The sequence below is a fragment of the Micropterus dolomieu genome, linkage group LG23 (assembly GCF_021292245.1).
Source record: "Micropterus dolomieu isolate WLL.071019.BEF.003 ecotype Adirondacks linkage group LG23, ASM2129224v1, whole genome shotgun sequence".
Taxonomy (NCBI): Eukaryota; Metazoa; Chordata; class Actinopteri; order Centrarchiformes; family Centrarchidae; genus Micropterus; species Micropterus dolomieu.
This window is the reverse complement of record NC_060172.1, coordinates 20,725,031-20,738,412: the sequence shown is the minus strand read 5'-3', so window position 1 is coordinate 20,738,412 and position 13,382 is coordinate 20,725,031. Positions and strand designations below refer to the sequence as shown.

The 13,382-nt window shown below is 41.7% G+C and overlaps 1 protein-coding gene across 1 annotated transcript in view; it reads right to left on the bottom strand.

The window, feature by feature from the left end:
• The window catches only part of tiam1a (TIAM Rac1 associated GEF 1a), a 40,101-nt gene that overhangs the window by 6,702 nt on the left and 20,017 nt on the right, over window positions 1-13,382 (bottom strand). The window contains exons 2-10 of the mRNA XM_046040804.1: window positions 10,878-10,976; window positions 8,307-8,962; window positions 7,262-7,542; window positions 6,063-6,335; window positions 5,721-5,952; window positions 4,697-4,869; window positions 3,936-4,160; window positions 2,259-2,444; window positions 2,158-2,164 (exon numbers count right to left, since the gene is read on the bottom strand). Of these exons, the coding sequence (XP_045896760.1) occupies window positions 2,158-2,164; window positions 2,259-2,444; window positions 3,936-4,160; window positions 4,697-4,869; window positions 5,721-5,952; window positions 6,063-6,335; window positions 7,262-7,542; window positions 8,307-8,955 (2,026 nt within the window). The 5' untranslated portion in view covers window positions 8,956-8,962; window positions 10,878-10,976. The remainder of the gene's footprint in view (window positions 1-2,157; window positions 2,165-2,258; window positions 2,445-3,935; window positions 4,161-4,696; window positions 4,870-5,720; window positions 5,953-6,062; window positions 6,336-7,261; window positions 7,543-8,306; window positions 8,963-10,877; window positions 10,977-13,382) is intronic.

The window sequence follows — 13,382 nt, the reverse complement described above, 5'->3', positions numbered from 1 at the left end:
CACAATATTCTAATTTTCTGAGATTTTGAATTTGGGGTTTTCATAAGCTGTACGCAATAATCATTAAAATTATATCAAATAAAGGCTTGAAATATCTCACTTTGCATGTAATGAGTCTATATAATATATTAGTTTCACCTTTTAAGTTGAATTACTGAAATAAATGAACTTTTGCACGATATGCTAATTTTTCAAGTTTCACCTGTATATGTATGTGTACACAAGTATACTGTACTTGTGTGAGCGTGTGCTTCTCGGTCTCCTCACCAGTCACTGCTCATGAGGCAAACACACTTCAAACGTAATAGGTCAAACTGTCTTCAAGACTCTTATTATGTAAGCTGCCTGCAAGAGGCCTTTTTACAGCCAATTTTGTTACAATGTCTCTTTTGGCCATGCATAATAACAGCCCTGATGAACAAAAGGCAAGAAAGAAAAGAAAAAGAATTAGAGATTGAGAGAGAGGACAGTTAACTTTTGCTAGAGGCAATATGAATTGGTTCATTTAGATTATTTATATAGTCATTTTAAATGTAGCAAATATATGATCCTCAAAGGTGTGCTCATTTATAGCAGTATTTGACGGATGGAGAAAAGGGTGAAGAAAATAATGCAGGCAAGGAGAAGGTGAGACTAAGGGAGATACTGTAGAGTAGGAAACACAGAGACAAAGGAAGTGAGGGTGTACGCAGTAAAAGGAAGGGGGAGTCAACAGAGCACAGTGTTAAGCCTGTTTGTGGGAAAGTGCCTAAGGGATGACAGCTTACTAACAGAGTTCATATTGATCCAACAATCACAAAAAAAACACTATCAACCTCTGATGTTGTGTGTGTGTGTGTGTGTGTGTGTGTGTGTGTGTGTGTGTGTGTTTGGTATATCCGATGGCCTGCTTGTATGAAACTGGTCTACAGAGATATTGTTTCCACCTCATTGTCTCCGCTCTGCTCTTTGTTTCCTTGATGATATTTGGCAGAGAATATAGCCATATGATACACAACAGCATATAGATCAATCTATCTATAGTGGTGTTTCATTCCACACATTCTTGGAACGCTTAAGGTGACAACGAGAGCACAGTACCGAGCACTGAGCTAATGACTTGGCTTTTAGCGACAGGCTACAGCAGTCAACGTCAGGACTGTTTGTGAGAAAATAAGAATGATCTGAATATGTGCAAGGTGAAGACTGTGTGAAGGTATGTAAATGCAAATGTGTCTCTATTTGGGTTACACTTGAGTTTAGGGTTGAAATTAGAATTAAATGTTAAATGGCCATATCACTGAGTTTCAACATTATCTGTAGGTAGTAGTTATAGCTGAGCAGCATTTTGAAGACTTATTTAAAAAAGATAAACAAAAGAAGCTTTACTGTCGATTGTTTCTAATGAAAACTCTATACTGAGGGGTTCAAAATTTCTTTAAAAATGCCAATGCCAATATGAACAAAAGGGAAATGAATTACTTAAAGAGTTATCAATAAAGTATATTAATTCAGAAATATTTAAGCTTAAAGCTGTGCTTCTGTCCAGCTAGCCAGCTGCTTCAGAATGCAGCTTGGTAGGCTCTGCCACATTTTTTTTTGAGGCGCAGACTTTGTTAATTTAGGCTAACAATCAGCTCCACGCAGAAGCGGAGGCATTGGTTAGCTCACCTGGTAGACTATGAGCATCATATACAAAGACTAAAGTCCTTACCGCAGTGGCCAGGTTTGATTCCAACCTGTGTCTCATTTGCTGCATGACATCCTCTCTCTCTATCCCACATTTTCTGCCTCTCTTTGGCTGTACCATCAAAAATAAAAAGGCAAAATCTGCCAAAAAATAATTCAATAAAAAGGCATCAATCTCCACTTGGAAGCGCTCAGAATCAAATCCATACACTGGTGGGTCATACAAAACAAGACTTTTTGGACAAGCTTCTTCAGGACAGCTGAAAAGTCTAACATAGCAGCTAATGTGGAAAGCTTCATTTAGCCTACCCCTGCTTGCTCCTGAGTAGCCACTATTAAATTGTCTGTTTAAATCTCTGCCGGTACGTATAAATTGTTACTTTCAGTAAGCATACAGTATATGACAAGATTCTTACTCAACAGCCTAATAAATACACCTACTCTACAAGCTGGACTGGTATTGAAGGTCAGCAACTGGGAACCTCTCACGCAAGGCCTACTGGAACATGTAGAGACATGTGGGACAGAATTTGAGTTTTGGATTAAGGTGCTTCGATTAGGTTTAAGCGCACGGGCATTTTTAACCATACCAGTGCATGGAAGGAAGAGACAGAGAAGATTCCCAGTCGTCCCATGGCCAGCTTGGTGGGACGCGAAGCATTGCCCAGCAGGCGTTTGGGGTTGGGGGGCTCGCCGCCCTGCAGACTGGCCAGGTAGCACCGACAGCGGAACAGATCCATGTGAAACCGTTCCAAGTTCTGCTCCCACAGGAAGATCTAACAGATGGAAAGATGAGTAAAAAGTGAGAGGGATGGATTTGTGATTATGCAACATAAGCAAACTTCACTGATGACATCCAGATTCAGCAATGGAATGGCTCCAGATTTGGCCACTGATGAAAACCACAACATAAAATATGCATAAAAGATCACTCTTTGTTAGATGGTTCTTCAGTTGTTTGAGCAGGAGTGAGATGTGGGAGTGCTGAAGCCCCTGTGGAGAGTTATTACTCACCAACACAACCCCCACCAGTGGCCGACCTGCTGTGCTATGTGCAATGTATCACAGGGTGGGCCGTGGGAGGTGGAACACAGGAATACACACACACACACACACACACACACACACACACACACACACACACACACATACACTAAAACACAATCTAGACTTAATTTGCACTGATTCCTGCCTTCACCTATTTGTTCCAGGACCTAATACAAAAGGAATACAACTCTTTCTTTGAGTCTTATATGAGTTACATGAGTTCATCACAAATCCCAAGCCTGTCTATTTATGTAAACTCACTTTGTAGATTAATGTGGTTTCAGATACTAATCTTGAAAGAAGTCAGAAGTCATTGATATAATCGACCACTCAGGTTTTCACTCCTTTGATCCCACAATTGTAGTTAATGTGCCTTTATAGAAGGCAATCAAAATCACAGTGTTTTCTCAAAAATAGGAAGTGTTCTGTGTTATTCAGATTAACCACTTCCTGCTGCTTTTTTAAAAATATAACATTGTTTTCTTTTATTGACTATCAACCAAATGCCACACACATACAAAGACACAGAGGTTTGCTCTGAGGCCTTTTTGTTCATGGGCACATTCTTAAGCTCCCTTGCAATGTTTACATGCAATGCTGCTTTAACATTCAGCAGCAGCTCCAGACATGCATGGAGCAAAGAATAAAGCTATAAAGCTATAAAGCTATGTTCCAATGAAAGTGAACATACCTGAGCTTTGACATCATTTCCAAACAGCTATTAAATATGGACAGATTAGCAAAATATTTCAGGCTCAACTGCCTGCTAATTTGTGCTTCGCATGTGTTTCAACATGTGCTATGAATATACTAAGTACTCCTTAAGAACATTTGTTGTTATGTCTGGATGATGTCATGCAGTAAAGATGATTTTGTGCTGAGATTTCAGTGCAGTTCAAACGTACAAAGATGCATCTGTAACACCCCTTAGGTGTTTTCTAAAGACACGCAGCAGGATGCTCAACGCATGAGCTCACAAGCCTGGTTCATATCAGCATCACATTGACAAAAAGTATAACTAATTAGCAGTATAATAATATGAAAAGGCTTTCTGACACTTCCTCTTGTGTCTATTGGGAGATCAATGAAGAAGCAACTGATTCCTCTGTTTTAGATCTTGCCTGTTATTCTTGTATGAACAGCAGCTTTTATTGAATTGACTACTTTCATTAAACACAAACTTTTAGAATAACTGACTCCTTACACATCTCTCTCCATACCTGGTCCAGTATGGTCTTCCTCTTTTTGCCGTCTGTGACGGTGGATAGCTGCATGTCTCCCATCTTCTTCATCTTCTCGTCCATGTCAATCTTCTGCTCCAGCTTGCGGATCTCGGTTCGCAGCAGTCGCACCGTATCCTCCCTGTGATGCTGCCGGGCCAAAGCAGATGCACATGCAGAGTGGATCGCCGTTATCCAGTTCTCCAGTTCTGTCTGGCCTGACGTCTGACAGGAGAGGGAAAAAGGGAATAACAATTGGTTCCCTCACAAAATGGGTAACAATAGCGAGAAAAAGAAATTTGAAAGAAGAAAGAAATTGACAGCTAAAAGAATTGAAGTAAGAGTCCCGTTATTAGCCTATCGGGAGAGGGCAGTGACTATAATCTCATGATCATTTTATTACTTCTATCTATTCATTGATTGAATGTCACTGTGGGCAGCTGCTATGAATATAAATAGCACATTTTAATTTTACACAATGGTCACTGTGGTGGATCACTGTCACAGTATGACAGTGTGGCCTTTAAACATGTCAAACATAAAACAAACACATGAACACATGACTGGCTTATCTTCCACACAGGGCTAAATGTCATGTACTTGTGTGCCACACACACAAATCCCTCAAGGGAAATTTGGTCTCTTCTTATTGCCATACATCTCTGTCTCTCTTGGTGATCTGCTGACATGTGTCCCAAAAAACAATGATATAATTGAAAAACGTTATGTTTTTGACTATGAAACACTAGTGTCTCTCCTACCTGGAAGAGAAAAGCGTCTCCCACTGAGTTGCTGAGGCAGAAGACAAAGTCTTTCTTGGGGTGTTCAGGGACAGCCTGAACAATGCTGTTCTCCACCCACAGTGCATGTTTAGGAACACTGTTGTGGTCGATGCCAGAACGACCGTCTGATTCGTACAGGAAGAGAGTGCAGCCTTGAAGAATGCAGAAAACAAATATGCAGGGAAAAGAAAGACAGAGAATTTTTTTTCTTATTGGTGTGACATTTATTTCTGTATTTACCATTTTATTTTACTGAAACCAATTAGCAAAACAAGGCATTTCAGCAGTATTGATATACAACTCTAAAGTGTGTGAAAAACACAATGTATTTAATCCCTCATTGGCGTTACAGCAAAATAAAAAAATAATAATTAATTAATATTATGGGCCTATGTTGTTTATTATTGGTGCTAATGTATAACATGAGGTCAGGAGGAATACTATGAGACAGTCTAATTTATTTCCAGGAGGCAGGCAGGAATGGAGCTGCAGATGCTGTCTCTTAATGCATTTCACAAGGATGAGATTGGATTAGACACGGATGCCGCCGTAAAATTAAATTGTGAGGAGTCAGAGGACAGGAAATGTAAGGCCACACAGAAGAGGGTGAGAGAGGACAGTAGAGGTGACAACCAAGGGCACGGGCTGTGTTACGACTGATGTGATTACAGTCTAACAGGAGAGAGTAAGTGAGAGACTAAACAGGTTAGGGTCAGGCTGAAATGTTTATCTGAATGTGACATTATGGCTGCACGGTATTGTTTAAAGTAAATGTTTTGGTAATCTTTTTCCAGAGAATTTGAGAGTTTTTGTGCTTATTTAGGAGTTCATGAGGAGCTGAGGGCCTTGGGGTCAAAGTTCTCGGTTTGAATATGAAAAGAGACCTGTAGCCTTCAACTCTCTATGCCAACATTTACAATCTATTACATACAGTTAAAAATCACAAAATATCTTATACATAGCATATGCTTATGTTTAAGTTGAGTATGAGTCTATGCAACACCTTTGAGAGAGACCCAGTAGTGTTTCCACTTGCGACGTGTTGCAGGTTCCACCTTCTTGTTTTTCTTATGAACCAAGAAGTTCTTCACAGCCAGAGCCCCTGCTTTCCTGACTATGCCTTGTGCACAGCCAATCGGAGTGTCCGATGGATACGCACAACTGAGTGTGCCACTGCTCTGCTCATCACTCACAGCGGAGCAAGCCTCCTCCGTGCAGTCCCGACCCTGATGTGCCTGACGAGAAAGTGATGGAAAAATTGAGTGATAACAAATATGTTGGATCTTTCATTAACACCTGTATTTAAAAGAAGAATAAACACTGACACGCACACAAAGTAACTAACCCAGGCTTGATTATCCAGCTCCTTCCGGAAATTCTCATACACTCCTCCCCTGCCTCCCTCTCCGCTTCTTCCTTCTCCTCCTCCTGCACTGCTGCTCCCACTGTCGCTCCCGTTGAAAACGCTGCTCTCAGTAGCCGAGTATACTGAGAAAGAGGCAGACATGGCCTTACAGCGCCGTGACACCAACTCTCCGTCACCGTCTATCTCCATGGTTACGCCATCAATGCCGCTGTCGCCATACTCACTGCCCTCGCCCAAAACACCAGAGATGTCCTATCAGCCAAAAACAAAAAAAATAAAAGAGGTTATGTCTCTCAAATCAACCTGACAACTTAAACTACACAAGAGGCCTCTGGGTTTATAAGCGCATATGTGTGTGCATGTGGGTGGGTGGGTGCTTTAGTGCATCACAATGTGTGTTTGTGTGCATGTTTTTGCATTTCTGCTAAAAGAAAGCTTTTCATGTCAAGACGTTCTCTGTGATTTCACACTTTTCTTTCACCAAACTGGGAGTCTCCCTGTGTTCTATTTCTCTTTGTTTTGCTGTGTTGTCTGTCTATTTATATCCGGTCTAACAACCCCCTCTGCCTGGCTAGTTGAATTTATAATAACCACTTAGGTTTCCTCTGCTATCCAAGGTTGCTAGGGGGTTCTGGGAATGAGTTGAAAGAAAAGCCTGGTTCGCTATTTTATAACTTCCTTCTTATTTGGCAATTTGTTTTATCACTTATTACTTTTTTATGTATATTTATGCATGTTAGGACAGTGTGTGTGTGGTTAGTGAATGGGGCATGAAAGATATTATGCTTTAATGCTTTAATTTCTAGAGAGGGAATGCAGAAACCAGGCCAGTGTTGGACAAGTGGTCCAACAGCGACTTTCTATCTGACTCTTTGTAATCCCTTTCCCCCTACAAAAATATACACACACATTTGGATGCACATACATGTAACATACACAAACACAACTGCAGAGCATGAGCACACACAGGAAATGTCTCTGGTTGTCTACAAAATGTGAATTGCTGGAGTGACTGTCATGTCAGTGAACCCCTCCTGAACCTCCTGGATATTACTGGTAAACAAAGTCCTCTATCACTCTACATTTAGAGGTCTGTATTTCAGAAAGGAGAGATAGAAGAGACAAAATACCTGATTACTATTTTGTCTGCTTTGTATATTCCTAAAATGCAATCTAACCTGAGTAGTTTGTGCTCGGCGTCCTTGGAAAGCAGGGCACGGTGCAGCCGGGATGCCGAGCCCTGCTAAGCCCTCAGACAGGCAGTGGGAGCGTCTGCAGGGGAGCGTGAATGCTCCATACCCGCCGCCATCCTCCTCGGCTGGAGACATCAGCCCCTCCTCCCCTTCTCCATCGCACTCAGTCTCTCTCCGATGTTTTGCGTAGCGGCTCTTCTGTCCCCTGAGGCCAGGACTCTGCTGGCTGCACAGATGGTCTAGAGATGATGCCCTTTCAGTTGAGCCTGGAACAGACACAGGTGGTTATTGCAGGGCAGTGTGTGTATGTGTGTGTGTGTGTGTGTGTGTGTGTGTGTGTGTGTGTGAGCAAGATGAAGTTGTGTATTCTGATTACTGCTGGCTACTTTTAGATTACTTTGCCACATTTGACGTGTAAATTAGCCTACTCCATGTGTGTCTGTGTCCTTCTGTGAATCTGTATGATTTTGGTGAGTGAGCATGAATGTGTGTGTCTGTGCTCATCCATTATTCTGAGCTGGCCGACCACCTGGGGCAGCATTTAGACCTTCAGAAGTTAGGTAACCAGCTACCGCCTGCTGTCGCGCTGAACTCCAGCGGCTCTTACACAGTGCCAGTTAAGCTAACAACCCCATGATCTACTGCAACTGATGGACGGCAGCTAACCTTCAATCAGTAGATTTTGTCAAATCATTTTTCCCTGCTTGATGAGTGTCTGCAATTTTTCCCACCTTGCTCCCCCTCATCACTTGCAAAGCGTATCAAATCAAGCTAACACTTCTGCACACACGCACACATTTACGAAAAATTGTTTTCAACCCTCAGTCACCATTCTTTTGGTCAGGTTGCAGCAGTGGTGCTTTTTGAAAAGTACATACTAAGAACAAATCTAGAATCGTCAATATCTAATGTATCGATTCTAGATGGGAAATAAATGTCAATGTCAATGCTGTGACAATGGTAGTATTCTTTGCTATGATAGATTTGCTTCTGAGTGACTACATAAAAAATTAACATGTATTATCCACACCTGCATTGGCTCTGGGGCGTGTGAACTGCTCCTCCTCCTCTTCTTCTCCTCCATCTATCATCTCCTCCGTGCTGGTCAGATGCTCCTGGCTCAGATCAGACAGAGAGAACTCCAGGCTGTCTTCTCTCCACATGTCTGCTGACTTGGACCGCTTCTTTTTAAAACTACCTCCCTCACGTGGACCCTCAGTCATTCGTTGGAGGTACCTTTCCTCTCCAACCACGTCTCCCTCTCCCTCCCCCATGGAGTCCTCGCCTCCATCCTGAGCGACAGTGTCTGCCTCGGAGGTTTCAGGAGTTGGAGTGGCCAAGGGGTCGTCATCATTTTGATAGGACTCCGGCCTCATTGTCATAGCGACGCGCTGTGTCCAGTGAGGGTTGATGCCGAACTCCTCAAACGCATCTGTCGCGTTGAAAGGTTCCAGTCCGTTCTCTGCTAAGGATTGTGGGATGCTAGGGGTGCTTGAGGAGCGAGTTGAGGCTTCAGAGTTTCTGTGTTCTTGTTTCACTGAAGAAGAGTGCCGGGCACGGCGGGTGATTGGCTGCTTGCTGGAGAGACGGAGTGACCGGGACGTGTGCTTCCGGGAGAGATGTCCCGTCACATCGCCGTAGAATCCACTGTCCCCATTCTGACTCTCCACATTTCCCATGATTCAACTGTAGATTAAGAAAGAGGTTTCTGTGAAACATGTATATCTTAGGAATGTTCCCATTATCCCTTCATGTAAGTCTTGTGTGTATGTAAGTGTTTTATAACTACTAATTGGTCAGTGCCACATCTGTGATTTATATCGAATATCTGTATTAAATGGTACAGTCATCACCTGAGGTCATACCAAACTGAAAGTGAGGTACTGACACCACATGTGTAAAAGAGGCATCCCTCTAATGTTTAAAATGGAGAGCTGTTTGTATAGGCATATTTTAAATTCAATTATTTAATTTACTGTTATATGGACCAGTGGCTTTGGGGAGGTCATGTTTGCCAATAGAAGACCTACACAGCGGCTTCTAAGTGTAACCAAAAGTATTGAGTTCAGACTTTTCAAAGAAAACTACACTGAATTGTCCTTTTGATAAAATAATAATGGTATGATACGGAGTATTAGCAAATTATACCTGTGGCAACAACGATCATTTTCTGTCAAATTCTGTTGGCACAGTTGGCATTGTCAGGTGCCTGGTGAGATTCTAAGTGTCTGATCAGATATTTACTGTATGGAAACTGAATTGGTTTTCTTAAAAGCTGAGTCAAACTCAGGAAACTAAGGTACTGAAAAAAAGTAATGTATTGGTATTTGTGTCAAAATTCAGATACTGTATAAGCACTGTTATCAAAAACTTCCTAGCTTTACTGGACGTAAAGCATTTACAGCATGATGACTTTCGTCACTATTCCCCACTAAACTAGGCAAACGTGTTGATATACCTGTGATTAAGTTTGTATTTGTTTAAGTTTGTGTAAACATGGATTATTTTTTATCACTGGGAGATATACACTCTGCATTTAAATTATTTCCAAATTGTAATGGCATTGACATGTTTACTTTTGTTTTGCTGAAAACCAGATCAATCTCTGTGCTGGCTGTGAGTAACATCTGATGGCCCATTAACTAACAGTGGTATGTCAAAGGCATCCATGATCTCTTTGAATGCCCTGTAGAGGTGAGCTGCCAGGCAAAGTTTTTGGACTTGGTGTTTGACAATTTACTTAGGACAACACACTCAAATAAAGCAGCGCAGGGACAATAAAGTTAATATCAAAAATGTATTTAGAGCATAAACTCTTCTAACATTTCACACAGGCTCCCATGGGTCTTCTGGTGTTGTCCCATTTAACTACAGTATTCAGAATGAATCAAAGTCATATTCATTGTTTTGCCGACTACAAAGACATGTTCAATTTTAAATGCCAAAACCTTTTCTCATACTTACAGACTCCTACTTTCAAACATACATATGAAATATTTCAATTTATGTCATATCATTTGAATGTTCGATTGATTCAGGTGTTTGTGTGGACTTTTGATCCCAGACACTGATGAATGCCTACAGGCTGGTCGGCAGACACAAGGATGGATCGACCAATCCCTACTGCAACACTTCTCTCCCTCCATCGTGTTAAAATTATTCATTAGCTACAATCCCAGAACAGTTGAAACGATCAAAGAAATCCGTTCTACTGATCAAAAAGTTATCTAAGCATCATGCTCTCTGTTGTATAAGCATGTGGAGCTGCTGAGTCAACTGCTGTCAAATCTGTTGGTCCTCTGTGAGTCACACATCATCAAGCCCACACCATCAGGCTCTCAGTGTGGGCTAAAACTGCAGAGAGAGACTGAAATCTTTTCTGATACATCATCTGTATTAACAAATACCTAAATCTATCACTGAGAATAACCCCTCTAATAATCATACTTTACTGTTACTGTTCTTGATTCCATATGATATGGCTAAAAAAAGTAAAAACATTCAAATAACCTAATAGGATGTTACAATTCAATACAAAATCTATTTACTTATGGAGATTGTTTGCAGTGATGAGAAACCAAGGTGTATAAACTGTGGTTACCTGTGGTTAAGCAGCAGCATCACCAGATTCTGTCCGGTGTCATCTTTCACCGACCGCATGATCCTCCACACATCCTCAAACGGCGGTGTCAGTTTCTCCCTGAGAGGAACAAGGATAGAGAGAAGTGTTTCTGTTGAGCTCTCACAACTTCAAAGTGACCCAATGTGTCAAACGCCCACAGAGGAGAAGAGAGAAGACGAGAAGCAGGAAGGTGCAGAGGATCTGCAGTAGTTTTGGAAGCAGTATGTCACATAAAGCGATGAAGTTAAAAGGAAAGCTGTGAAGCACACTAGAGAGGGAGTCTATAGGATAAGAAGCAGTACACAGGATGAAAGGTAATAAAGGACACAGTGGTCAGTAAGCCTGGAGAGGAAAGCAAGCAAACAAAAAATGCTAATTTATATGCACATATATACAAACTCACAGATCATCAGAGTGCAGAGGTATTGTAGGAGCCTGAGGGGGGGAAAAAACTCACAAACAACCACAATTTCTTTGAACTGCACCCTGAAACTCATTGCCAACCTGAAACCATGCAGGCGTGTACAGGCACAAAACATTTTGGGAAAACACCCCTTGTTTCCCTGCAGACAAAGAGATGCGCACGCACGTACGAATGCTCACACACACACACACACACTCACACACACACACACACACACACACACACACACACACACACACACACTGTTGGTAAAATGACAGAAGATGAAAGCAGCTATGGTGTGTGATTTTCTGCTTAAGACTCAATTAAATGATCCTTGCCAACACGACCTAATTTTCTCTAATACCAGCCCTGAGCTGCTTAGAGTAGACTGCGTTTTCCATAATGTGCTATGTATAGTGTGAAGGTAATGTAAGTACAAGCATGCTTGCTTTTATGTAGTTTTGCAAATATTTTCAATTCACAAAGGCCCATAGCAGCATACCTGGGAGACTGACTGTTGTCCTCCATGCTGCACAACACTACTGTCAGATTTGTTTGTGTTAAGCCTATAAGCAGCAAAATTATGGAAGAGAAATCATCAAACAAAAATCAGCACACAATCTGTTTAGATCCTACACATTTGGTGAGTAATTTCAATTGGCCATTTCTTTTTTTTTTCAAAACCTGTATTTTTTCCCTCAGGTTTACAGTGCTGGCATGAGTATAACGTACCTTTCACTAAACCTTGACCACAGCTGCTGCTTTTAACATTAATGATAGTTGTATAACGCTGTCAATTTGTTTATTCTCTGGGGCAGAAATAGGACAAGTCAACCATGTTACAGTTCTGGGAAAGGACACAGAAATAAGAGCTCAGAAAAAGAGAAGTACAAAGGACAATAAGAGAAGTGAAGGCCTTTGCTGAGTAAATGCATGGAAATCATACACAGTGTTTTGTTTCATAGGTCAAGCTCTGACATTGCACCATGCCAGTATGCGAGTTCATGGGTTTAAACGTAGCCACTGCAGCGCATTCTGCCCCAACTGTGGGAAGCAGTTACATAAGCTAAACTTGACCCTGATCCTTCTCCTCTTCTTTTCCTCTACCCCCCTTTATTTCTCATCCCTACTCCATCCCATCCAGCCTGACGAGACTTATCCCGACCCACATGCTGGCCACTTACCCCACAAAACAAACATAGTATAATGCACACACAATGCTTCACAGTTGCTGGAAATTTATTTTGGAGCTAGACCTGCTTTCCTTTTAAATCTGGCATCAGCAAACAAACACAGGCCTTAATACCTATAATGATTTATAGTGCATACATAGTGGGTGAATGTTTTACTGCTGAGGACTCTTGGTTACATTGACTGTACATTGCTGTTGCCAAGCCATATAGTTCATCTATCTGTCTGAGTTCAGTGTAGCGGAGGTGAAAAACACAGACACACACAGGCCAAACAAACAAAACAATCCGGTCTGACACAACACAGGAGACATCAAACCGCTGCCTTTCCTCTGGCAGTGTACAGTCTAAAATGTTTAGTCTCTTCATTTTTTCCTCTCCTTGCGCCCTGCAGCAAAGCATGGAAGAGGGAAAAGTGTAGTGGGGGGGGGTCTGCTTAACCCATGTAGAGCTGAGAGGTGAGGCGAGGCCGGAGGCGAAACACATACAGTGGGGGAAAAAAGTATTTGACCCCTTGCTGATTTTGCAGGTTTGCCCACTTACAAAGAATGCAACAATCTACAATTTTAATCATATGTACATTCTAACAGTGAAAGACAGAATCCCAAAGAAAATTCCAGAAAATCACATCATATGAATTTATAAAAATTGATGACCATCTGATGAGGAAAAACAAGTATATGACCCCCTACCAAACAGCAAGTATTCTGGCTCCTACAAGCCAGTTAGTCTTTCTTTAAGACACAGCCCCAATCCCAACCAATTATCTACATCAAATACACCTGCCTCACCTCGTTACCTGTATAAAAGACACCTGTCAACACCCAAACAACCAGCATCCAACATCAGCACCATGGGCAAGACCAAAGAGCTTTCTACGGACATCAG